The sequence below is a fragment of the Phoenix dactylifera genome, chromosome 12, assembly GCF_051530095.1.
Source record: "Phoenix dactylifera cultivar Ajwa chromosome 12, Ajwa_hap1_PhDact_Kaust_v1.1, whole genome shotgun sequence".
NCBI lineage: Eukaryota > Viridiplantae > Streptophyta > Magnoliopsida > Arecales > Arecaceae > Phoenix > Phoenix dactylifera.
Window position 1 is genome coordinate 27,585,595 of NC_143201.1, and position 25,211 is coordinate 27,610,805.

At 40.4% G+C, this 25,211-nt stretch overlaps 2 protein-coding genes across 3 annotated transcripts; one reads left to right on the forward strand and one right to left on the reverse strand.

Moving 5' to 3' along the window:
- Positions 1-2,130: 2,130 nt before the first annotated feature.
- On the forward strand, positions 2,131-15,487 carry LOC103710257 (floral homeotic protein AGAMOUS-like). 2 transcript variants are annotated; one of them, XM_008795918.5, is made up of 9 exons: positions 2,131-2,552; positions 2,739-2,967; positions 8,093-8,174; positions 14,186-14,247; positions 14,326-14,425; positions 14,529-14,570; positions 14,656-14,697; positions 14,791-14,951; positions 15,111-15,487. In XM_008795918.5, the coding sequence occupies exons 2-9, from the start codon at positions 2,786-2,788 to the stop codon at positions 15,112-15,114; spliced, it is 675 nt and encodes a 224-aa protein (XP_008794140.2). In that variant the 5' UTR covers positions 2,131-2,552; positions 2,739-2,785; the 3' UTR covers positions 15,115-15,487. The 2 variants fall into 2 exon arrangements, with proteins under 2 accessions (XP_008794140.2, XP_017699065.2); XM_017843576.4 differs by having other exon boundaries at positions 2,140-2,459.
- Positions 15,488-22,414: 6,927 nt separating this feature from the next.
- LOC103710255 (heat stress transcription factor C-2b-like) lies at positions 22,415-23,845 on the reverse strand. Its single transcript, XM_008795915.5, has 2 exons — positions 23,345-23,845; positions 22,415-23,241 (listed from the first exon to the last, which is right to left on the reverse strand). Exons 1-2 carry the CDS (start codon positions 23,564-23,566, stop codon positions 22,630-22,632), a joined length of 834 nt encoding a protein of 277 aa, XP_008794137.2. The 5' UTR covers positions 23,567-23,845; the 3' UTR covers positions 22,415-22,629.
- Positions 23,846-25,211: the final 1,366 nt, after the last annotated feature.

Sequence of the window (25,211 nt, forward strand, 5' to 3'; positions counted from 1 at the left end):
GAAGTCAGTGCTGAGAATTTCCATCAGCTGATTCACATGAGCGTAAGGACCAGTTGTTTTTCTCTTTCAAGCCCAACTCTTCGTATATGGCCAAACCGAACATTGTTGATATTTATCCTACGATAGCCAAGTGGTTCTAATGCAATTTTCACTGCAGTAACTTCAGAGATAGGAGAGGTAGATGGGAAATTGGAAGAGCAGAGGTTTTCTGCAGTCTGCAAGCAGTACTTCCAAAGTCATTTATTTGCCATTGGATGATGAGCTTAGTGAATCACAATACAATCACTAAAAACAATTTTTATCTCTACTGAATGTTGTAGCACCATAAGTGATCCTCTCCAAAAACACAAGTACAGGCTAATTTTGAGATGTGTTGATTCTTGTTTGCTCTCTCTCTTATAATACTCTCGAATGGGAAAGAAAAGTGCGATAAAATAAAGGGGGATTCGACATCTTCTACTTCAAAATGTTGAGAGCAACACAGAATGGAGGATCTGTTTACTGAACATTTTAGCATAAAGAGAACTAGTTTAATATATCTTGCATCTTTATGGCCTCAGAATGGATCTTTTATATATCTGTAATGATCCCTTGGCTTTAGGCAGTAGATTTTATTTCTTGATGAATTGAAATCTAAGGCTTTAGGAATGAGTAGATGGCTTGCATTTTACGTGCAGTTTTCTTGCTTTTCATCTCCAACAAGATTAGGAGGCTTAAGTTTGTAAATTTTCTATATAGTTTAGCTTGCAATTTATTGATAAACCTCCACTGATATAGTCTTGTAACAACACATTACACGGTCCTATTTGTGAATGGAGAGGCCTCAGCATCCTGACTGCAGAATGATAACATGACGCCAAGTATTTCACTTGGTGGCCCCACATAAGGTTTGCGCCAAACATCTTTCTTTGGCTATGAAGTGGAATTCCCCCAATGTTACATGGCGGCCACTCTATATGGAATGATGGCTTTCTATTTATGTGGCCACGAGTGGGATGAACCCTAAAAGTTACTCGGGCACATATAAAGATATAAAAGGGAAATGGATGATAGCCTTTTCCACTAAACTAGATAGCGTGTACGAGATCAGATGCGAGTAAAGGATCTAATGAGTAGCATCAAGATGTGGTACCAAGGATAGACAGTATGACATGATAATGTGGTGTCTTAGTTTGCAGCAATTTGCAAGCCTCTTGCATAATGGTGCCATTGAACTCTTGGAAATTGGTACCCTAGTAAAAAGCTCGAAGCAATGTTGCAAATCATCCAATTTTGAAGCTAAAGCACTCGTATGAGTAAACTTGTTTGAGGAAATGGGAGGCCGAGCCACCCAATTTTTTGAAACATAAGAGTCAAAGGAGACGGGAATGGAGTGTACAATACGAAGGTAGGAAGGGAATAAGTAACTGACAGTGAAAAAATGTAGATGAGACAGCAAGCAATATGATGAGGAGAAAATCGCACCCGGCTGATATATATAGTTAGGAGTTAAGTTCAGCTCCTGACTCTCATGTAAATTCGAAGAATGCAGGCGAGGGAGATGGTTCCTTTGAGGGGTTAAGCAAAAGAGAAATAATTCGGCATTGTACAACAAGATGTCATGGCATTTTCTACAATAGTGGGGTGGAATCATTGAGGGTGTCGGTATACAACAACGACATGTCATTGCCGTTTCTGCTACAAATCGATCGAGCGTTTAGAGACTGTTGGTCATCAATCCACTGTGGAACCTTTGATTTGGTCGTTTGAGATCAAAACGTGAACCAGAGGACCCTTGGGAAGTGGTGGAAGTGAACCCCACCAGAGGCAACATGATCAGAAAGCCAAGGCCACATAATGAGGCAAGATCCGGGGAAGATGGAGGGCAGGAACTCGTAACTATTTGTGATAGTAGAAGCATACAAAGAAAAATGAGCAGATGGGAGGAGGTTAGTGCAGTAGAGTTAGATGTCGCATTCCCCAATTAAAAATCCCACTAGGTTCGGAACCCCTCATCTCTTGGATGATGGCAAAGAAAACATCAATCAAGAGGGAAGAAATGAAAGGACAGTGCAGCCCCCTTCGCCCCAGTCCCCACCCTCCGTTTTACTTTTCTGCAGTAACATTAGTTTTAGTGCAACTCAGCACAACGTCGCATTCACAGCCCATTCACGTTCTCAAAGTTCCTCTCTCTCTCTCTCTCGTCCCCAGTCCCCACCATCATCCCATCCATGAAACTGATGACAAGGGAGATGAATCAATAACTGGTCCTTGCTTTGCATTTGCTGCTATACAGATAGGAGCACATAGATTGAGAGAGAAGAAATAATAGAGCGGAGTGGAGGAACGACAAGTGGAAGGAAGGAGGGTTGGTTCTCCAAGTCTATAAATAACCTCTCCGGTATCCAAAAGCGACCCTCCTCCCACTCTAAGCATCTCTCTTTCTAGAGAGGATAGAAAGAGGCCAAGGACAGACTCCAGTTAGAATTGCTCTCTCTCTTTTTTTTTTTCTTTTCCTCAGACTTTCTCCTTCCCCTAACCACCCCACTCCTCCACCTTCCCATCTTATACCGGTAAGTAAAAAGGAAAAGAAAAATTATGTATAAAAAAGAAGAGTGATCATTTCTCCGTTCAGATCCCAGTTCCATCCCTTACCCATTTGCCGTTGCTAGCTGTATTATAAGAAGTCAGCCATCGTGATTGGCTTCCAATTTCTGCTCTTCACCTTCCACACCGGTCCTTTCTTTTGTTTCTTTCAGGCGAAGACAGGATCGAAGAAGCAGCTACACTGGAGCGGCCGGAGAAGATGGGACGGGGAAAGATCGAGATCAAGAGGATAGAGAACACAACCAACCGGCAGGTGACCTTCTGCAAGCGCCGCAATGGCCTGCTCAAAAAGGCCTATGAATTGTCCGTGCTCTGCGACGCGGAGGTTGCTCTCGTCATCTTCTCGACCCGCGGCCGCCTCTACGAGTATGCCAACGATAGGTGATGTTCTTTGACATCTTTGATGATCTACCGTGGCTACCAGCCTCCCTCTTGCTTCACTTCCATGCCAAAACGAGCCACTTTTTTTTGCTGGGGAAAATAGTCTGCAGCTTCCATGTTTCAACTTTTTCTGAAAGGAAAAGGGAATTATTTTCTTTAGGACTTGTTGGATTGCTGATGGGGTTTGTTTTTGTTGTTTGTTCCTTTTGGTTTTCTGTAGTTAGATCTGAACTGGTGGTAGATCTAACAGCATGGGGGGAAACCCATCCTGTGAGTGCTAGGATGTTTACATAGATTTAGTACAGTGCGGTGCTGAGCTTACATTTGCTAGCCTGGTGGTCCTGTTCTTTTCTTCCTCTATTAATTCGCTTTCCTTTCTCACCGATGTGGTGGTGTAATTGTGTAAGCTTCCTGTTTGGAGATCCATCTCTTATTATAAAATAAAATTCTTTCTCTTTTGTTCCCTTTCCATGCTTTCTTGGCTGGAAGCATAGATCTGTGGAAAGAGGAGTGGTAGGAATAGTAAGGTGAGGTTATTAAGGATGGGGGCTTGGAGTGGTTGGGGTATTGGTATTATGGGAAACAAATCCCTCCCTCCCCTTTTGATCTCAGCCTTGCCATTTCCTCCCTCTGCTATACTCCTCTCATCCTCCCTCTCTCTCAAAACCCTCTCTCTCTCTCTCTCTCTCTCTCTCTCTCTCTCTCTCTCTCTCTCTCTTCACGTCACCCATCAGCGTAAGAAAGCCTGCTTGGAGCTGTCACGCTTCCATTACCCCATTCCTTAGCCAAAGTACTCCCCTCCTTCTCACACGTCATTCCTCTATTCCTGTCTCATTACCCATTGCGACCAATGGCCGGTTAGGGTTTCTCCGGTGCGGATTAGGGTTTCTTTGAAACCCTGCTTTCCCATTCTACCCCTCTGTCCCTTTCTCTCTCTACGTATGTTACTAGTTGCTAGCTACCATGAATCTTAGGAGGGAGCCCTTCACTTCTTCCCGTTCTGACACCATCTCTGCAACCCCCTCAAGACTCTCTCTCCCTCTCCCCCCTCGCTCCCACCTCTCCGTCGAAAGATATAATATTTTGAGGGAGTCGAAGGGGTACGGAGGAGGACTGGACTGGGAAGCCAATGGGGTGATTGTACTGCGGGGAGGTTTGCACGGAAAGACGACAGAGACTGAGAAGAAGAGGGTCAGAAGAAGGGCAGGGGGTGGAGGCGATCGAGGTGGGCAAAGGAGGGTGGGAGACGGTGATTGCACCGCAGGTAAAGGGTGCGGCGACCAGCTGGGATGGCCGCGCACGGCGGTCTCTAGGGCGGAACTGGTCGGGCCAATCATATCGTGGGATCGCGTGCCAGCGTGGCAGAGAGGAGCCAATCGGATCCTCGAGGAAACTAAGGTTAGAGAAAGGTCGCGTGAAGGAAGACAGGACTCGGGCTTTGGGAATCCAAGTTATTATTTTATTTATTTGCGCGGTGACATCCACCCTTTCTCCTCCTCGTAGATTAATATATTCAATTTGTTTTTTTGTTTGCTACAATCAATTAGTTTACTCTATTATTTTATGTTCGAAGAGATTGGGGATTGGTAAAAACCAGTTAAACTGGATATAAAAGAACATAGAAAGTAGGTAATATTAAATATTTCTTTGACAAGACTTTGGATGACATCTGATCTGAATCTTGAAATCAGTCTGATTCACTCGAGTGACAAAATCTTTTGGATGTTTTTTGGTTGGATACGTGATCTATTAAAATGCATGCTAAGGGGTATGACAATGTGTGTTTGTTGTGAGGTTGTGGGTACAAAGTTTGAACGGTGCGTTGAGGACCTGAGCTGATTTGTGGCAAAATATTTCTAAAAATCACCATGTCTAAGGGCAGAAAGGTTTTTGGTTTTTTGTAAAAAAAAAGATATATCACTATTTTGTGATCACACGCTTTTGCTGTGTCTCTGCATGTGTGGGCTCCATTGCCAAAATTATTAGCTACTGTTTTCTTTTTGATCTACCAATTAAAACATTCTTGTTTAATTTAACCTTAGAACGTTCTTAAAATTGGGTCGTTCCTGTCAAGCAATTGAAGCCATAGGTTTAGGATAGAGAAAATATTTTTCTTTCTAATGGGCTTTGCAAAAGTAAGTTAGGGGGTTTTCAATAATTTCTTATGAACTAACTTCTGATTTTGTCTCTTTGAAAGCAAACATCTGCATCCAAGCTCTCTATATCAAAATATATAAGGAAAGCTTAATAAAGTAAGATAACATTTTGAGTTCCTTGAAATCAGCCATATTGCCTAATGTTATATATCCTATACTTTACTTGATCAATGACTCATACTGGCCAACGAAGTCTGATAACCTTTTTTTATTTTGAGACAGAAACTCTCAAATTTGAACTTTATGGTACCAAAAAGACTCTTTTCTTTCTTCTTTTTTTTCTTTGGTACAACCAAGACTTTCGATGATCTACTACCAAGCAATCAGGGCCACATCAATGGAGACCTTGTCTGCTAATCTCTTCATGGCTAATGTTAGAGATACCATCACTTCGTTGAGTAGCCTTGTGGAAGGGAGCTTACCAGTGTTGTGCTAACTTCCAGATTCTAAGAATGAAACATAATTCTGATTAAAAAAAAAAGAATGCACAATATTTTAATGTGAACAACTACCGACTCAAGTACCATAAATTTGTAATATAGTAAATCTTGGTAAGTTGTTGCTCTTGTAATTTATTCTTTGGAAAAAAATAATATTTTTTCCTTTCTTCTTGAATATTTGTGAGCTGAGGCATGAGAAGTCGGCTAGATATCCTTCTTGACTTTGCATTTTTTCCCCCTAATTATGGAACAAAATTTAGAGTAGGAAATTCTCTCTCTCTCTCTCTCTCTCTCATAATGAAATAAAAATAGTACCATTGTGAACTTGAAGATTGATGAATCACTCCAGTTTGAATCAGTGCAAGATCATTCTTTATCCAACTACAGCCCTGCACAATGCTTTTTATTTGATGCCCGTTATCAGGAATTATTTCACAAACAAGGAGAAAAACCTAGTTTTGAATTTTTTCTACATTCAGCTAAATTTTACCATCTATATAAATTTGATGAAGTATTAGTAGAAATAGGAAAAACATGCTAAACGTTTTTAAAATGACATGCTCAAGTTTATTGTTTGTTTGGCATTTTTAGGCTTGGCTGTTGCTTGTCATTTGTTTTTTCTAATACTTCATCTTTCTATTGATAGCTAGCTCTTGCTTACTCAAAATCCCTTAAATAATTATTGATAAGTGTATGATCATCTTCTTTGTGAAAGGGTATGGATAACTAAATGCAAATACTCAATATATTTACAATTCATTAGACTTATGTTGCTTCATTAAAGATTGTGCAAAAAAGAAAACCTCTTCGATTAAGATTTTTGTGAAGTGCAGCATTTGCTTGTAGCTAGGGAAACATGCTACTGGCCGATGATGACTTAATTTCAAGCCAATATTGGCATGGACAAATTGAAATTATAGTTGTAATACTTGTAGTACTTAACTATTCAATAGATTAGTTTCACAATGATGCCTAGTCTATGTTGAAGAAAAGTAGTATTAGAATACTGATGTCCATGAGCCATAAAATTCTTCATTAACCTTATGAAAGTTCCTAAAACTATGAACATATTAACATATCAATTCCTATACCTACAAATATACAGAAATACCTACTCCCACTAAAGTTATTGCAGATTAGCAAGTCATCTGTTTAGTAAAATCTATCCACAGCATTACATCCCTTCTAGTCCCGAATTATCTTTTTTCGATTCCAACTTTGCATGAAATTTATACTGCTTTCGTTGGTTGATTCAGGGCCTTCAAATTTACTAGCTAGTTGAACTTCTTTGTACTTAGGATGCTAATAGACTATTGAGCACAGGTGAGATTTTTTTTTATCACATATATTATTGGATATTTCTTTCAAGATTTCTTTTGGAAAAGGAACTGGGATGGAAGAACCAAACACCAGTTTCTTGTATCAATAGAAGAGACTTTACCAACTTGGCCAGTTGACACCAACATGTTCTTTGAGGAGTGTACATCACCATCATGGAAGCTTTGAATGTTGGACACTTGCTAATCCTTTTTACATTTATCTCTTGTTAGTCCGACATTAGTTCTTCTACCATGATCATAGTTTGACATTGCAATCTTTCCTATAAAATAAATGATTTGCATGTGAGAATGGCTCAAATGAACTGGCTGTTGCAGATAATCAAACTTTTCAATATAACCACTGATTTTAGATCATCTCAGCCTTTGGATAAGTTGTCATCATAAAAAGAAATAAAATATTCTAATATATTTGATAAATTCCATAAGTGGAACATAAATTTTTTTAAGAGCAAAAAAATGGGCAAGGTCAATGAATTTAAATGGAAGACGTTAGATTATGTGATTGAAGTATAGTGGGTAGTTTGAGAAATTCAATCATATTCTAGTGTCTTGTGAGGAAGATATTATATAAAGGTAAACTTTATATTTTCTTCAAAGAGCAGATTTTCTTTCACGCCATGCCTCACCTCACAAGATATTTGCAAGGACAAGGTCACATTCTTTTCTAGAATTGTTTAATTCAACTTTAAAGGTGTAGGATTGCATAATCAAAATATCAAAATAAATACTGAAAATAATATGTTGTTATTTTTCATGACAAGTAATGTAACAGATCATGAGAGAATGATTATTAATTTAGCGAAAGCTTAACATATAACAGATCTTTAACCATATAGAAAAGGGTGAAATCCTTCATTTATCAGCCCGCGAATCACCCTCTTGGAAGGCTGCAACTGATGCTTAACTGTGTCAGATCAAATATTGGGCCGAAAATGGGAAGGAAGATGCACTGGTTAAATTCCCAGAAATATTCAATCACAGCAGAGACCTTTTTTTGAGTTTTATTTGTAAGATGATATGTCGATAAAATAGATTGAACTATCATGAAATGCAACATAAGAAAGTGAAATTCTGGACGAATAATTGTAATCAAGCAATCAATATAACTGAATATGTCCTAGTGAAGTGAAAGGTTTTGAAAGACATGACTTTTAATGTTTTGATTAACGTTGTTATTCTGGGAGTGCAGTGTGAAAGGTACTATCGAGAGGTACAAAAAAGCATGTACTGATACCTCTAACTCTGGATCTGTCTCTGAAGCTAATTTCCAGGTAACCTCCCTTGTCATAATTCACTTCTTTACCTTTTTATAATGCAAGCATAAATTTGGAGAGCTGTGTTCATTGGCTCATCCTCATTGCTAGAGTATATGTGAGCACCAGATGCGTTCTCATCCTCATTGCTAGAGTATATATGTGCACCGGAAGCTTTCTTTCTATCAGCTAACATTTAAAGCAATATATCATACATCTATATTAGCTAATCCCTCTCTATGTGATGCCCGAATATCAACAATTGTGCACAAAATGACCGGTTCACACTTTTCTTTTTGGCAAACTTGCAAAGTACTTTTGTTGATTCGCAAGTCTAAATGGTACATGAGTGCTAGAAGAAAAAATAGTATTAGGACCCTAATGTTTCTGTTATAATTATCTTCTCTAATTTGATCTTTAATTCAAGTTGTTGCTTGTAGCATTTATCTTTCTGAATTATAGGTGTCATGATTTTCTTTTTGGCAAACTTGCGGAGTACTTTTGTTGATTCGCAAGTCTAAATGGTACATGAGTGCTAGAAGGAAAAATAGTATTAGGACCCTAATGTTTCTGTTATAATAATCTTCTCTAATTTGATCTTTAATTCAAGTTGTTGCTTGTAGCATTTATCTTTCTGAATTATAGGTGTCATGATTTTGTATAATAGAATGCGTGCTTAGAATGATATAATTATCATACGACTTACTAATACATGTATGCTTAATTCTTCTTGAACATATTTTCCAGTTTTTGAATCTGTGATGTCTATAAATACTTCAAGTACCATAATGGTGATGTCTTGAAAGTAAATATCGCTTGAAAGTGATCCTTAAAAAATGCCCTTAGAATCCACTTACATTAAGGTCTTCTTTCAGATGTTTGAAGGTTCTTTCTTTGAAGCAATTGAATAATATAAAGCTCTGAATATCTCTACAGAAACAAGGTCCAATAACGTTATGGCCAAAGGCGGAGAGTAATGTTTGTATCAGCTCACCAATGACCTTGTTTTTCACTTCTTAACCACAACTGTTAATTGAGAATACGCTTGATTTGAGTGGAGTAATGCACATAAAGTCTTTCCATCTCGGTTCTCTTGGGGTTATTGAAACCATCATTATAAACCTGTTGACAAAAAAATGCACCAGCCTTTGATGGTAAGATGCTTTCAAATAAGTAGTCCTTATCATGGCATGGATCTTAAAGAATCTACCTGAAGATAGATATATGATTTAGAGTTTTAACTTTCTCTTCTTAATATGAAGCATGGTGATCTTACCTGAAGGCCTCATACTTTTACATAGTTTAACTTAGGACTCTCCCTTTCTAGGCTCTATTTGGCGTGAAAAACAACCTTCCAGGAAGTCCTACATTGTATACAATAAGCAGTAAGGATGCCTTCTCCATAAACCGGAGGGTAGGCCAAGACTATTTTTAACTTTCCACTCATAATGGTCTTTTAGAATACTAGAAGGATGACAAAAACTTATCAAGATAACTTCTCAAGATAACTCAAGAGTGCCAAAATGCTAATTTGGAGCTCTTGCTTCATGCATTTTAGATTGTTATCTTAATCTCCTCAAAAGAATGAGTATCTTGGTAGTATTGATGTCCCTAGCTCCTATTATCATGAGTTACTATTACTAGTATGAGAGCCAAAAACTGAAAATGGACAAATATTACCAAAATGGAGGATCTTTGCCAACAAAAAGCAACTACGGAGGCTTTTCTTTCATACAATATTTAGTTCATCTGTATGAAGTGAAAACCTAAAGCTTAACCTTCATGAAGACACATTTTGTCGAATAACCACTACCTGTGCACTAGTCATTCCCTCCCAATTCATTATTAGTGAAGCAAGAAACGTCTCCTGATGGATAATCTGCATTATTCAAGTTGACAAAGAACTTTTTAATAGTTCACTTTGCATATTGCTGTCCATTGTCTTGATAAATGTTCCATTATAAATTTCTTTGATTGTTCTCTTCGATGCATGGACACAACAAAGGGAACACTTCTTAGTATCTAGAAAGAATTCTCATCTTGAACAGACATTAGAAACTAATCCTAGGATAAAGAAGTTACAATTATGAAAGGGTGGTGAATAATCTTAGGACATGTGATACCCTCCCTTTCTTCATATAAATTTCTGCATTTAAGGGTTTATTTTGATAGATAAACTTGCTAATATTCTTAATTTTTTACTACCAATCTTTTAAGAAGTAATGTAAATTTTCATAATCCACATTCTTCCAAGGAGGAATATTTTCTGAGAGAAAAACCCATTCATTTCCCTTCAACCATTCGATATCATTCTGCGCCATTGCGATAGTAACAGTAGGTGGTCATTTTGCAGTCCTTCCAAAGCAAAGACACAGTACAGATTGATCATTGACCCAGTCAGATTGGTCAACCACAATTTTTCTTTTTATCATTCTAAGCCAAATAAAATAAGTTAGGAAAGCTAGAGTGGTTTCAGGACAAGCAAAAATCAGTATTAAGATGGTCCCATAAATGTCTCCCTATCCTAAAGCACTTCAAGCCTTCTTCAAAAGAAATGCATGATAAATTTTTTTAAAAAAAAATTCCCTGTTCCATGCAAATAATATTTGAACATCTGTTTGTCCAACATTTGATCATCGTTCTAGCCATTTTCAATTCCATATTCTGGGAAGGTTAATATCATTTTCTTGACATGCAGCCCACCTGTTTTTTTTTTCTTCTCCTGTTATATATCATTTTTCTCATAGTTTAAGATGGTACCATCATCGTTTGTTCTTTTGGTTGAATATACTATTTAGTTAGCTAGTCTTGTGAGTGATGCTGTGTCACCGAAGGCACATAAATTTGAGGGCACACACATAAGCATAAATTAAGCAAATGGAGAAGTGCACAAATCAGGTCTAGCAAGTAGCAACATCCTCTTTGCCCAGCTTATCTTTTGTCAGCTAAGAATATAATTTGGAGCCAAATGATTATAATGGTTTTGCTTGAGTTACATGGTATATGATAATATACAATTGGGATTTTTTTTTTTTTTGAGCGCAATAAGTAATGGGAATCTGAACAGATTATCAGCTGAAAATTCTTGAGATTACTAGCTTACGTTAACATTAAGCACATATTCTCAAAGAAATAACTGCATACGTATTATGGTAATGATGGACTATTGTTGAAGATGATCATGGTATCCCTTCTAGCAGCCAATCCTTCAATTATGTTAATGGCAGGTTCTGCTTTTTTTTTATCAACTAATGCTAGCAATTTTTAAGAATAACTAGAATCAAATTCTCCCCCAAATTTGGCCACTCCCATGGAAGTCCAAAAATTACTACTATACTATGATATTATGCTAAATATTGTTGGTTGTAAAAGAGGCCAGGATTGGATAATTGGTTTGAATTGTTTGTATTTAGTGAGGTGAAATATTTTAAGTATATATTTTATGTGGATAGGATGATGAATGGTTGAACGGAATAGTAGGGGCGTCTAAAAGGAAATAGTTTTTATTAAAGTAGCAGCGCAGTTTACACGTAGGGAGGCCTTGGTTTTTGGCTGGCTTGCAATGCACCACTACATGCCGCATTCATGCACCCAATATAGACTTTAACAATAAAATAGCAGTGTCTAGATTTTTCTGATTTTTATCTATATCAAATTGGTTAGTTGACGATTTATGCATGCTAGTAATTTCTGAACATTTGTTTCACTTTTACTCTCTCCCTACATACTTTCAGAGGCTTCCAAACATGTCTTACAAATCTCAGCAAATTTGAAGTAGTTTCATCTACGTAGTCGATCTACTGTGAGAATTTCAGCAAAAGCCACATAAGGATACCCAAAATATAATTTCTAATATGATGTCCGGATTCTATCCATTTCACTATGAAAACATCCCTACATGCAAGATAGGAGAGCTACCCTCATGGCAATAAGAAAAAATTTCAACTGTGTTGCATCCTTATGCCAAAACTTTTGTTTAGAGAAGGTAACTTCAACATATTAACACTTCCATCTTTTTCTGATAACTCCATCTCTAGGAAACATTAGCCATCCGGGGTTCTCACCTGCTTGTCCTAGTAAGCCCTAGGTCTTTCTGCCATCTTATTCTGTAAAAGGTATTCATGAGGACATACAATATGAGCCTTAACATGAAAAATTCAGGGTCTATTTAGTGTTGTTGTTTTTGTGTTTTTGCTTCTGTACAAATTAGTAAAATACCATATGAAGATAGATGTTGAAGATAGCACTTTCTCTAACCTTCTGATTTTTCTTTCTTTTATGAAAAAAGCAATGAATCTTTGCTACCAAAAGTTCTAAAAAAATTTCAAACAGTTTCAAAAAACAATGGGGTTTCATCGTACATGCTTTTTCAATATAGTTCATTTTATTTCTTGGATTTTTGAAAACAAAAGCAATATCAAAAGGCCCTTAATCATTGTTGCCTGTTGGCAGCTAGAGAATTTATTCACCTTTTCCTTCCATTTGTAGTTATATAGGAGCAAAAGGATTTGTTTCCGTCAAACTTTTCATGACAAAAGTTTGCATCCTTAGATGGTACTTTCTCCCATTAGGGCTCAAATGTACTTTCCTATCAATTTTATCAATATCGACTATATAATCACAACTGGCACCTTCTTGCATGTCTCAACTCCCAAGCCCCGACTTGTTGAGATGTCTGAAATTAAACCAATTTGTTTAACTATAAAGTGCATACATTTGTAGGTTTGTTTATTGATGAGAAAGTTCAAGAAGATGTTTTTCTAGAACCCATGTAAGTACTCATTTCTTCTGTCTTTCGGGAAATTGTAATGCATTGATATAAAGTGTTACAAAGGGCCATTGTGGAACCAGAAGCGGAATACAATAATATTTTGGTCCCCGTCTATCATCTCCTTCTCGTCTTGTTCTCTACTTAAATAACCACTTCTGCATACCTTCCACTCTTTAGATATTTGCCTTTTGATTATGTAACCATTGTTATAGAGGAATAGTCTAATTGAAATTTTCCATGCTGCTACTGTTTCCTGACAAGGTCTATGTTTCGAGGCAACTAGAGCACAAAAGGACATTTGTCCTCCACATCTGCACATGACATGCACATTTGATATGGTCATAGCAAGTTAAATATATGGTTCGTAACTAGTTTGAACTTCAATTAGACAAATGGAGCCCAACAAAATTTTGAATTTCTTACAACAACACACATAGCTGTTGCAGTTCTGTTGCTTACCAAGTATCTCAAAAGGAAAAATAAACCGTGCATGGTTGGTTCTCAAAGCAGTCTATGTTTAGTATTTGATGTGTTTGCTCATGGAAAGCACTTTCTTGTGATGTTAATACAGCTAAATCACAATGATGGTCTTATAATAAGAGCAGACAGCTGTGTAATGCTGATGCTTACCAAGTCTCTCAAAGGAAACTTAGGCTATGTATGGTCAGTTCTCAAAGCAATCTAGGTTTAGTGTTTGTGCATGGAAAGCACTTTCTTGTGATCTTCTTTCTGCTTAATCACATCGGCGGTCTTATATAGATTGGCAGTGTGACAGATCAAAGCATTCGAGGATAACAAGGGCATCTGGTTGCTTGATTATAGACTGCATCAGTCCACTCAATTATGCAAGAATTACTAGATGTTGTGTTAAAGTCGATCATCGTAGCATCATTAGCGCATTTAGAAAGATGAAAGTAAAGAATCTTGGCTATCTAATATTATTTGAAGTCTGCTTCTGCTCTGATCCGTGCTTAAATCAATACGGATTAACTAAAACTGCTTATTTGTGCTTGATTGTGAACAATCTAATCGTTTGTAATGCTGACATATAAAGTTCCATTCATATAATTGATTGTTCTTTCTATGTTTAACTTGCATTTCATTAGGCAATCAAATCTTTCATGGAACACTATCTTTTGAATTTCAAACTAATAAATGCTGTTTTCTGCTAATATTCCAAGTTGGCAGTTTAAATTATTACATTCCTTCATATATATTTCCTCATATAACAACCTTAACCCTTTACGATCTATATTAGTATTATCAACAAGAATCATCAAAACTGCGCCAGCAAATAACCAACCTACAGAATTCAAACAGGTAACGTGCATGCTTGAGCTAGCATTGTCCTTCTAGGGCTGTGGAGTTGCTGGTTCTAACGAGTCCTTCGATTTGTAGGAATTTGATGGGAGAGTCTCTTGGCTCTATGAACCTTCGGGACCTGAAGCAGCTGGAGGGTAGGTTGGAAAAGGGCATAAACAAAATAAGAACTAAAAAGGTAGTCATCCAGGAAGAATACTTGCCATAAAATCTTCTGCATGCATTTGCTTCTACTTTTGCACATCTATCTGTTCTTATTGGCTGTTTTTTTATTGTGTCAGAATGAGTTGCTACTTGCTGAAATTGAATACATGCAGAAAAGGGTAATGATCGAGTCTGTCTCGAGCATTTTGATTTCTCATTATTTTGTTTTGTTGTCTACAATACTTTGGTTTCATTATTTCTTAGGAGTTGGAGCTGCAAAGTGCGAACATGTACCTAAGGAACAAGGTCTACCCCCCCCCCCCCCCCTCTCCCTCTCTCTCCCTCTCTCTCTCCACTTTGTGACCTCATTTAATTGAGAAGTAGCTTATGTGGAAACAGATAACCGAGAATGAGAGAGCACAGCAACAGATGAATATGTTACCCCCGACGACTGAATATGAGGTCATGCCTCCATATGATTCAAGGAACTTCCTGCCAATGAATCTAATGCAAAGCAATCAGCATTACTCTCACCAGCAGCAGACAGCTCTCCAACTTGGGTACCAACTTGCCTTGGATCACCAAATTTCCTAACAACAATCATGCATACCATCTGCATACTGCTATCATTCCATTCCTTTGCTCCTCAATCATTTGTTGTATTCTGTTAATAAGAGTTGCGACTAATTCATTTCATCTCATCTTTTGTTTTTGGGTAGATGAGACCAGGAAATGATCCATGATTGGTGGTTCTGCAACATCAAACCTGTAGGTGTAGAGTTGGAATACTTGAATGTAGTAGTTTGTGGTAAGTTATGTTGAGAACACTAAACAGATGATGTGGATGAAGATTGCCCGAGTTGGGAGCCTTTCCTCCAAAAAAGACTCATAAGACAATTGGGTGCAGATTGTTATATATAAACAATTCCACTTGTATTCTCTTAACTGCATGCGTTCATATTGCAGCATATAGGACTTAAATAGTGTTTTTCTTATTTGTCGGGGTCATTAAAGATCATGTTATTTTCTTGCTTTTATTGTTGCAGGATACTCATGGGATATTAGCAATCTTAATTTCCCCTTTTTTTTTTGAGAAGTAGTAATCTTAATTTCTGAAAATCTGGATGATGAGGTTTTTCTTTTGCGCAAAATAAGTGACGTCTGAGTACTGAGGTGGATGACAACTGTTACATTAGTCAAATTTGAAGATATCTAGGATGGGAATGCTTTGACGGTGTTCCAGTAAAATTAGGTGCACAATTTGACTTGTTAGGTTTTACAAATGGCAGTGGAATGGAGATACCGTCAACCAGGATATGGTGATGGGACAGAAGTTGGTATTTTACTTGATAATGTATCCATCCCATCTCAGTACGCAGTTACGCAGTGTGATGATATCTCACTAGATACTTGAGAAGTTCAACATCCCTCTGTGTTGCTAGGATAAAATATTAGTCATGACCAATGACTAATACCAACTTCAAAATTGAGAGAATGATGTTTATCTTGTTGTATTGGTTATGGAAAATGGGGTCAGCTTTTTCAGTTTTTTGAGAATCATTGTTGGTTTCCACTTGAATTCTATTTTTAATTTATTCTACCTAGTATCCCATCAAGAATAGATATTTTTATATACTATCAAAGTTTTATCCTTTAGCTATTTTTAGTTTTCTCCGTTTTGGAAAAGGATAAAATTGATATCACTATTTAAGTAACATAGGAAGGCTGCCGTCATCCTATTGGGAAAATGAAGGGTTCATGAGTTCAAAGTTCAAATGTTGTGGTGAGATGTAGTTGGCCGCCTTTTTTTTTCGGAACAAGGATACGTGGATCTAAGTCTTGTTTTTTTATGCCGTCGAGGACTCCTCCATGATTTCTTATGCAATAGAGAAATTGATCTTATATCCGCATTCTTGTCCTATAAATATTGGTAGCAAGTTATAGTGAGGGTCCGTATTTTATAAGTCCTTTGGTTTTGATCCCGGATGATAGCGAGAGAGAAAATTAGGTTAGCTTCTAGCTATAGATTTTATTAATAAAATTTTGTTTTAGTTCTCCTTCAAGTATTCTCTCTTCAATATTATTTTCTTCTTGCAATTCTCTTCGCAAATATTTTTTTCTTTAGTATTTGTTCTGGGCTGGTGCATTTGATCTATTTTGGATAGCGTACCATTCTATAATCTTATTGTTTATGTTATTTTTTAGTGAGCTATTGTCTGTTCAGTTGAAAGTTTTCAAGCTCACAACTTAGAAATGGGTCTCAAGGAAAGCAAGTATAGAAAATAGATGTGCTAGGACTATATTTTTGCCTATTGCTGCTGAAATCTGGCCCGACCTCGTGTCGAGCAGGCTGCAAGGTTGGAAAGCTCGACGGGTTGTCCGTTCTGGCCGGGTCGGTTTGGAGTTACTATTGGTCTTCGAGCTGCTAGGAAAGAGCTCGATGATGGTCACTCTTGGCCCAATGCTGCTGTGCCCGATCCAACCAGAAATAAAAAAAAATGCAAAAGTCCAGTTATCGCAGAGTGCCTAATAGGGACCCTCCAATACCTATATTACATGTTCATCTTAGAGAATAGATGAGGTCTGAGATAGCGAAGTGGCAGCATGGTGGTAGGGTTAAAAAGAATTTACCCAGAGGGCTCTCAAGTGTGCTTTATATAGGTGAGGGCTGGCATCCGTTATCGAGCAAATCGAGTGTATATATTAGTTGTTACGGTAACAACCCGCTCATCTCGCATGAGGATCACGACCATATGATTCAGCCATGTAGATAGTTTGCACGTTGTACATGCAAGAAAACTATTCACGATCGTGAGCCGAGCTGTTATCACCTGGAAGAGAGTTCGAAATTTGAATGACTCTCTATGCACCTTATATGTCGGCCGCGTGGCAGGCTCTCAATGGCCGGCATGTGGCTATATAGTGAGCTCGTATTAGTCGGTTTGCCATGTTAGCTGTGACCAATTTCAAGATGCCTCATTGCCCACACTGAGTTCTGATATGAAACACTGGTGCGGGCTTCGTCATCCGGGGCCCAGACTCTAGGGTAATTGCGGCTGGGGGTTGCCACCTGTTCGACACCTCAATATCAGGAGTAGAGCTGAGAGCGGTATGGTCTAACCTGCGGTATGTTTGGCGTGCTTTGCAAGGGAGAGATGTCCTCTTAGAGGGGAACTCTGCGATGGTGATTAGATGTTATGAAGGTCTTGAGGGGGAGGGGGGTCGGTGCTTACCACCCCTTGCTGAGAGATATCTGGGTTATAGCTTGTGACGGGTTGAAGATTCAGGTAAAGCATGTATTCAGAGAGGCCAATAGAGCGGCGGATTGGATGGCTTCTTTTATTGCCAACCATTCAGGAGAGCTCCTGTGGGAGGAAGAGGCGGATTTGCCAGGCGATTTCCGTAAAGTTTTGTTTTTTGATTTTTTTTTTTGTATCCATACACGTTATGTATGATACTTCTGTTTTCAGCCAAAAAAAAAAAAGGCCGGCTAATTCAGCAGATAATTTTAACAATTCAAATTTTTGATGGAGATGGGCTGCAGCTTGTGGTAATCGGTTGTTTGGTCAAACGCAGAGGGTGAGGAGATGCGCACATCTCATTGCCTGAACGTGAGAATTTTATCCGTCTCAAATTGACGTATTCGTGAGCGCTGGCAGAAACTTTGGGTCGAGATGCTAAGATAATAGTCCCATGTGACGCTCATCAGTGTAATCTTATAACTTTTTTCCTTTGTAAGATTCTTCCATATTCTGTCAAATTCCACAAAAAGTTTATAACAAAAGATCTATATTTCTTTTCTGAGCAAAACAAAACTATATTTTTTATGTGTAACATATATATAATTTTTAAATTTAAAACATATTAGTATGATATGACTGAGGTTTTATTCCGATATTCTTATAATGTACAACAGTGAATATTTATAAACACATGTTATTTACTTTTTCCACATTGTTTTATGTTTCTGTTGGTAATATAATTTTTTATTTCAAAATCATTTTAATTCATGGGATTTTAAAGCTTTGAAAGAAAAATTAATTTTTCCAAGAAGCTCGTAAACATTGTTGAAAAGAAAATATTATTAATTTTTCACTAGGCTCTTGCAAAGCTACTGGATTCCGAACAGTTAGGTTAGTGAGAAAATGACCTGCCTCTTTTTCATGCTCAAATAGCATTGAATGGAAGAATAAGTTAGAGCCATCACTATCGAGGTGACTCAATATGTTCTGTCCCAAGTTAGATTCAATAGAAGCTCGCCCTCTTTGAATGCCCCTAAACCCCCCCTTATTCTTCAAGAAGGCAGGTTTTGATCTCAACTTTCTTTTACAGTACTCCAATTACTAATGCTGCGAAGGCCGAGGCTTTTACTAAGTTTTTTCTTTCTTTTTTAAGATATTCTCATGATTTGAATAAGGCTTTTACTAGTATTTGCAAGTGCACAATACCGGCAAAAATTAAGAGCAAAGACCGAAAATAGAAGGTGATGTAGCCTAAATCTCACCTTTCTGTTACGGAACGACACGTGATAAGCATTGCGAAAAATTTGAGTTGAAAAGAAATTAAATTCTTGGTGGGATCTAAATAAGGAAAGAGATTATGGAAGATTTGAATTCTAATAGGATCCTGACAAAGAAGAAGAATATAACAATTTCTTGACTTTTGCTTCTAAATCGTAACGAATCCATGCTCCCTCATCTATATAAACAGAGCTAAAGAATCCCAAAGGTAAGAGACAGGCGGCGAGAGGCTTCCAAGCTTCCATGATAAGAGGCTCATAATCTCTCATTGCAAGGCCTCCCAACATCTCGAAGGCCGAGCCTTTGACGGCTAAACTTCAAATGGCTGAGCCTCCAACAGTCAAGTTTCTGATCACCGAGCCTCTTACAACTAAGCTCCCAATCACTGAGCCTCTGATGGTCAAGCTCCCGATCACCAAGCCTCCGATGGCTAAGCTCCCGATTGTCAAGCCTCTTACAACTAGATGATTGAGCCTTCGACGACTAAACCCTTGATCGTTGAGCCTCATCGAGGTTCCAACAGCCAAGCTTCTAATCACCGAGCCTCCGACGGCCGAGCTTCCAATCGGTAAGTCTCGAGCCGAGCACTCTGAACTGAGCAATCAAGGTCCAGCAATCCAGAGAGATCATTTTACTCTAATTTCTTCCATTATATCTTATCTTTCTATTTCTCACTGTTTTTCCAATCTGCCTAACTTAAGCATTGGAGAAAGCCTAGCAAGAGCCAATCTGGCGGGCCTTTCTCTTCTTTTTATATGCAGGTCGGCCTTTCCCCATGGCAAATTGGCTCTCCATCTTCCACCAACAAGGATCGAAAAGGTTGATAATAGCTCTTCATATCTCCCGATCATCGGATTATGGTTGGGTAGGATTTTCAGCATCAAGAGCTGCAAAGATGAATATGATCCCTGGGCCTAGCGATAAGTTTGCCCTACACCACTGGAATTCGACTGTGTCAGCCAAACCCCAGGATTGCCCGGCCTACAAAGGGCGAACGATATGTCACTTTATCAAGATTCGACTGGCTCTGAATTAGGTCCCATGATGCACTTTGGGCCTTTTTTGAACAGCCCACGCAGTATCAGATGCACTCGGGCACTTTATCTTATCGAGCTATCAATATAAGCCGGGCCGTTAGCCATGCTTGACGCTTTGGAATATTAGTTAATACCTCAGGAGGAGCGCAACGCGCCTGAATGTGCGGCCCGACGCAGGTCGCTCTCGCGCCGAATTCACCGTCTTGTGAAATGGGCTTGACTAGGGGCTCTTCAGCGTCGCCGGAGCTGACTCCGCCGTTGTCGCCTCTGCCTCCGACCCAACCCGAAACATGCGACAGAGCGCAATTAACGTGAACCGTCGCCGGCTGCCCACCTATGAGCCTCAATTGGACCATCAATTATATTGGATATTATAAGATAGTCCATATCAAGAGTCTCGTTCGTTCGTTCGATAAAATCCATCATGACCATAAAAGGTGAAATACTCCACGCAAGCCTCTCCAGCTGCATACAAATTCCATCCAAACTTTTCTCTTCTTGGACCATTGTCACGCCAATCTTCTCTTCTTTTTTTTTTCTTTTTTTTTTTTGCTTAATGAGATTACTTTTCTCTATGTCCTTTCAGTCTTGACAAAGTTTTGATTTTTTTTTTTTTTTACATCCGAAGGTGAAGATCCCTAAAAAAAAAAAACTACAACAAGGGATCGCATTTCATGCGGCAAGAACAAAGCGGATGCGAAAAGCCGACCTATCAGCCAGCTGATTAGTCTATCTACAAACATAAAAAAGACTAACAAGACTGCAGACTGAGTGGTCTTGTATGCGGCCAATTATTCCGAATATGCTCTATGGTTTGAAAATAGAGAGTCCGTAATTTATTATTTTTTTGATTTTTTTGGATGTGTCCATATTAGAACGGTATGAATCATCTATTTTAGCAAAAAAAATTAAATTTTTTTAAACAACTATAGCTGAATCACCTTCAAGCCATATTAATTTAAATCCAAACTGATAGTTAAACTGCTGAAATAAGGCCACTCCATGCAGCTTGCATTCCAGCAAGCGGTGCAGAAACTGTTCAAATAAGGCCACTCCATGAGCTGAAATATTCATCTAAGTAACATGCGGATAGGCCCGAGCCTTAGGCTGCTCCAGTGTAGCCGTAGGCTCGTAGCTGCCTGCTGCCTAACGCTTATAATCCAGGCATCCAGACATCCGGCAAGCATCGAGGCGTGGCACCGTGGCTATTAGGGTTACGGCTTACGGCCTATGGGACAAGACATCTTAGCCATCTCCCATCCATAGCCCGTCTTCTCAGTTCTCCAGCCGTCCAGCGTAGCCTGTCTTCTTCATTCGACCATCCGCTGTAGTCAAGAATCCTTGATAACCAGAGTCCAGGGCCCTCTAAAGACTAAAGTTCTAAACTCTTCAGCTCTTCTTCTTTAATTCTTGAGTTCTTCCTTCCTGCTCCTCGGTCTCGGTTCCTGAGTTCCTCCGTCCTCCCCGTCGCCAACGCCGAGTTCCGAGTTCCCTTCTTTATTCTTCCGAGTTCTGACTTTTGTCCGTCGCTCGTTTGTCGTCCTCGGTTCTCACAGTCTCACTTCGCCCATTTGCCGTCCTCCCCGTTGGGCCGGCACTCGGCCGAAGAGAGTGACGAGGGATCAGGGAGGCAACGTCACCAGCGTGACGTCATCTTTTCTCCAATTCTCCTTCTTGGCCCTCCGCCCTCTCTAGGTGAGCTTCCGACTTCTGGTTTTCCAACGAAGGGGCAACTAGGCAAAGGGCTAGGCCACTCGGGATTCCGAGATCTTGGCATTTTTTTTTTTTTTTGTGCTGCCGGCAAGAAGCGGAGAAGGATTTTTTTTTTATATAATTTTTGGAGGAGGAAGAGGATTTCTTTATCAGTTTATTGGGCAACTCCTAGGCTAGATCTGCAAAATGGTGCATGTAGGGTTCACAAAAGAGTCGGATTCATGCACGCACAGGCCTGGCCTAATCCTACAACCCGACCTGATTTAGGATAGGCCAAATTTTTTTAGCCATGCATCTGGAAATTGATTTGGATTTATGTGACTCAACAACACAAAAAAGACCATCTCTAATTCTCAAAGGCTGGACTATTTTGTTATATACTGCTCGGTTTTCAAAAATTTTTGTCTAAATAGAACTGCTATTTGGCCCGGTTCAACCTGCTGCAGTGAGATCATTTTAAAAACAAAATTAACCATCTTTATTTTGAATTCAAATAAAGGTAATATAATTTTTTTAAATATTTTATATTTATTATTTTTTATTTTTTTAAAAAAATATTTTTTATAAGCTTGTTTTAGGCCCTCTGAATGCATCGGACTATGAATCTGTCTCAAGCCTCCAAATGTACTGGGCCGCCCAGTCAAGATTGATAGCAGCGGCAGCATCATTATTTTGTTTGCTCTGCAATAAGCAGTCATTTCTCCATATTGCTCCTTCAATGCCACCTCCACACCCAACCAAAAACCCACAAAATCCAGAAAGCATATTTACGGAACTTTTTATTTAGTTGACAAGAAAAACTACACATATTTACACATTTACTAGCAGGAACAAAAAAAAAAGAATAAGGAAAAGTGCACATTCTTATTCTTAAAGGGCGGAGGAGGAGGAAGCAGCCAAGCAGGAGAGGAAAAAAAGAAAAAAAAAATGAAAAAAAAGGTTAAAAAGAGGAGGTAAAAATACTAAAATTAAAATCCACTTCCTACCGCAAACGAGCAAGCTGGATAAACCCCTTCTCCACCGCCCGCCCCTCCGAGATCAGAACCCGGACCACCATAAACCCCCGCCGAATCAACAGTGTTGAAGAACGGATCCACACCGAACAACCCTACCCCCTCCCCGTCGAGGTCCACCGGAAACGGCTGAAACCCCCCGTCCATCCCCACCTCCACCTCCGCCGGCCCGTTCGCCTCCATCCGAAGCCTGGCCCTCTTTTCCCCTCCCTCGCTCGCCCCCATCAAACGGTGGAGCACGTCCGGGTCCCCCGCCACCTTCACCAAGAACGCCAGCATCTGCCGCGGGCGCCGCTCCGTCTCCTGCACCCGCCGCCACATCCGCTGCACCTTCTCCTCGATCTTCTTCTGCTCCTCCTTCAGCCTCACCACCTCCATCGCCACCCTCTCCTCCTCCTCCTCCGCCTCCTCCTTCCTTACCCTTCCTCCTCCTCCTCCTCCTCCTCCGCCGCCCCCCTTCGAGTTGCCACAGTTTCGTCGGACGATCCGCCGGAGGAGATTCGTCTGCCCCCTTAGGAACGACGCGTGGGCGAACTCCCACCGATCCGGATCCACCTTCCGAAACCCCTGTAATCAAGATCGAAAATTTAAGCGATACGGCTCTGAAAGGTACGGTGGCGATAGAAATCGGCGAAAGGAATTGGAATTGGAGGGATGCGATCGCCGTTACGTAGGTGTTGAGCTGGCGGACGAAGCTGGAGAAGTTGCTGTGCTTGAAGTGAGCGGGGAGAAGGGTCTGGCAGAAGACGAGAGGGTCGACCACCACGAAGCTGTTGTTCTCCTTCCCCCACGAGATCGCGGGGTCCGTCGCCGGATCGTTCACCATCCCATACGTCTTCAACACGAAGGGGGCGGCCACAAGGCCGCTTCCGTTACCGCTGCCGTCTTCCATGTCCAAATAAGGAAAATGGCGGCAATGCGAACTCACGGTCGCAACGCCAACGATGGTAAGGTTCGACGAGGTGGTTTCCTTTTCTAGCAGTCGGGTAGCGGGGTACAAAAACAAAAAAGCAAGAGGACAGGTGCCAAGGATGCGTGGACGCGTGTGGCCTCTCTGGACCGTTGGTAAAATAAATCAAAACGTAACATTTTTTTTTTCGCTTCTCCCTGTCCACTTTTTTTAACTCATATGGACACTTCATCGAACAGCACCGAAGGTTTGTAGAGATTAACCAGTTTGTTTAAATCCATATGCTTTGGGTTCGGTGGCTAAGTTCCAGGGTTCACATCAATGCCGTGAGTGTCAGAGGCGAGGTGGTGGAACCTGATTGCAACACGTACGTTATGGGTCAGAAGACGAAATGAAACCCCCCACCGTTCTGACCTCTGAGGCCCAGGCTGGGTCTAGCCTTGCACCCCAAACGGAGTACGCCGTGCGCAACTGTTCAGCTGTCTACAGTTGGACTTTAAAGCTCGGGCTGATTACTGGAGTCTTGGATGTATCGAGGTGGGAGCGTTTTGTTCCGCGTGGCAGCGCAGCTAAACCCGGGGATTCTGGTCGCTCGCTTCATGCGTCATGGATGTCGCCGTCGGTGGTCGATTCAGCGATTTGGTTGTTTCGGCGACGGAACCGGCACCAGTCGGTTAAATGAGAGCTCGGATTCGGTCGGGCTTGCGAGGCACGTGGGGCTGTGAGGTTTGCGGACCCTGCTAGACCAACTGGATGACCGCCATTTGGAACGAGCGAAACGAGAATCGGTGAAACAAAGGTTTGGGTCGGATGATATCCGTTGAAGTCCGTTTCTGGGGAATAAAAATTTAAACATCCAGATCATCTATTTTTTCGACCTATATCTAAATCTGATGCGGGATTTGCACCTCGTCACCAGCAGAGCCCACACACCAGCCGAACAGCAGAAGAGAGAGTGTCCCCCAGAAGGTATTGTCCGCCTTGGGTCCGATTCGGGGGTCGAGCGTACCCGGAGCCCTCCTCACGGCGCCTCACGGTTTTGCCCCACAAAAGGCGCCTCCTTAGGGGAAGGGTGATTGAGCCCCCCATTATATGGCACAGACCTTCCCGCTACACGGCCGATGTGGGACTAAATTCGGGGAACCCCCCGTAACACAGCCCCCCCAGCGGGGAGGTCCTGTGCCCAGGTCAGCTCCTTGCTGGATAGGCGGAGGGCCGAGTCCCTTCCTCTAGCGCCAACTGTTGCTGGAAATTGGACCCGGGGGCGACCGCGAGCCGAGAGGGGAGGAGCTCCGCTGCTGGAACAGTAGGTGGCGGCGTGTCGGCTGGTGGCGTCCTCCTGGAGAATCCTGCAAGGAAGCCGGTGGCCGGGATCTCCGGCGCCGGCCCTCCGAAGCTTAAGTCAGAGGGGGCTAGTATATGAGTGGAGTAAAAGAGGAGAATGTTTGTTCCTGTGTGTCTCCCTCCTTTTTTCTTTCCCCCCAGGTTCCCTTTTATAGAAGGATATTATGTTACTTGAGAGGTGACAGGGTAAATTGTCTTTTTCGTGATAATTGGGCACGATCATGCTCATTAATGGCGTTGTGGAGAATAAGACCGGATCAGACCGGAGTCAGCGAACTGTCAT

Bases quoted from the DNA above. Each gene is read 5' to 3' on its own strand.
- LOC103710257 (XM_008795918.5), top strand. From the start codon at position 2,786: ATGGGACGGGGAAAGATCGAGATCAAGAGGATAGAGAACACAACCAAC. The intron at 8,175-14,185 runs GTAACCTCCCTT...GATCTATATTAG, and splicing joins TCTCTGAAGCTAATTTCCAG to TATTATCAACAAGAATCATC. The intron at 14,698-14,790 runs GTCTACCCCCCC...ATGTGGAAACAG, and splicing joins ACATGTACCTAAGGAACAAG to ATAACCGAGAATGAGAGAGC.
- LOC103710255 (XM_008795915.5), bottom strand. From the start codon at position 23,566: ATGGAAGACGGCAGCGGTAACGGAAGCGGCCTTGTGGCCGCCCCCTTC. The intron at 23,242-23,344 runs GTAACGGCGATC...TCTTGATTACAG, and splicing joins TCCGCCAGCTCAACACCTAC to GGGTTTCGGAAGGTGGATCC.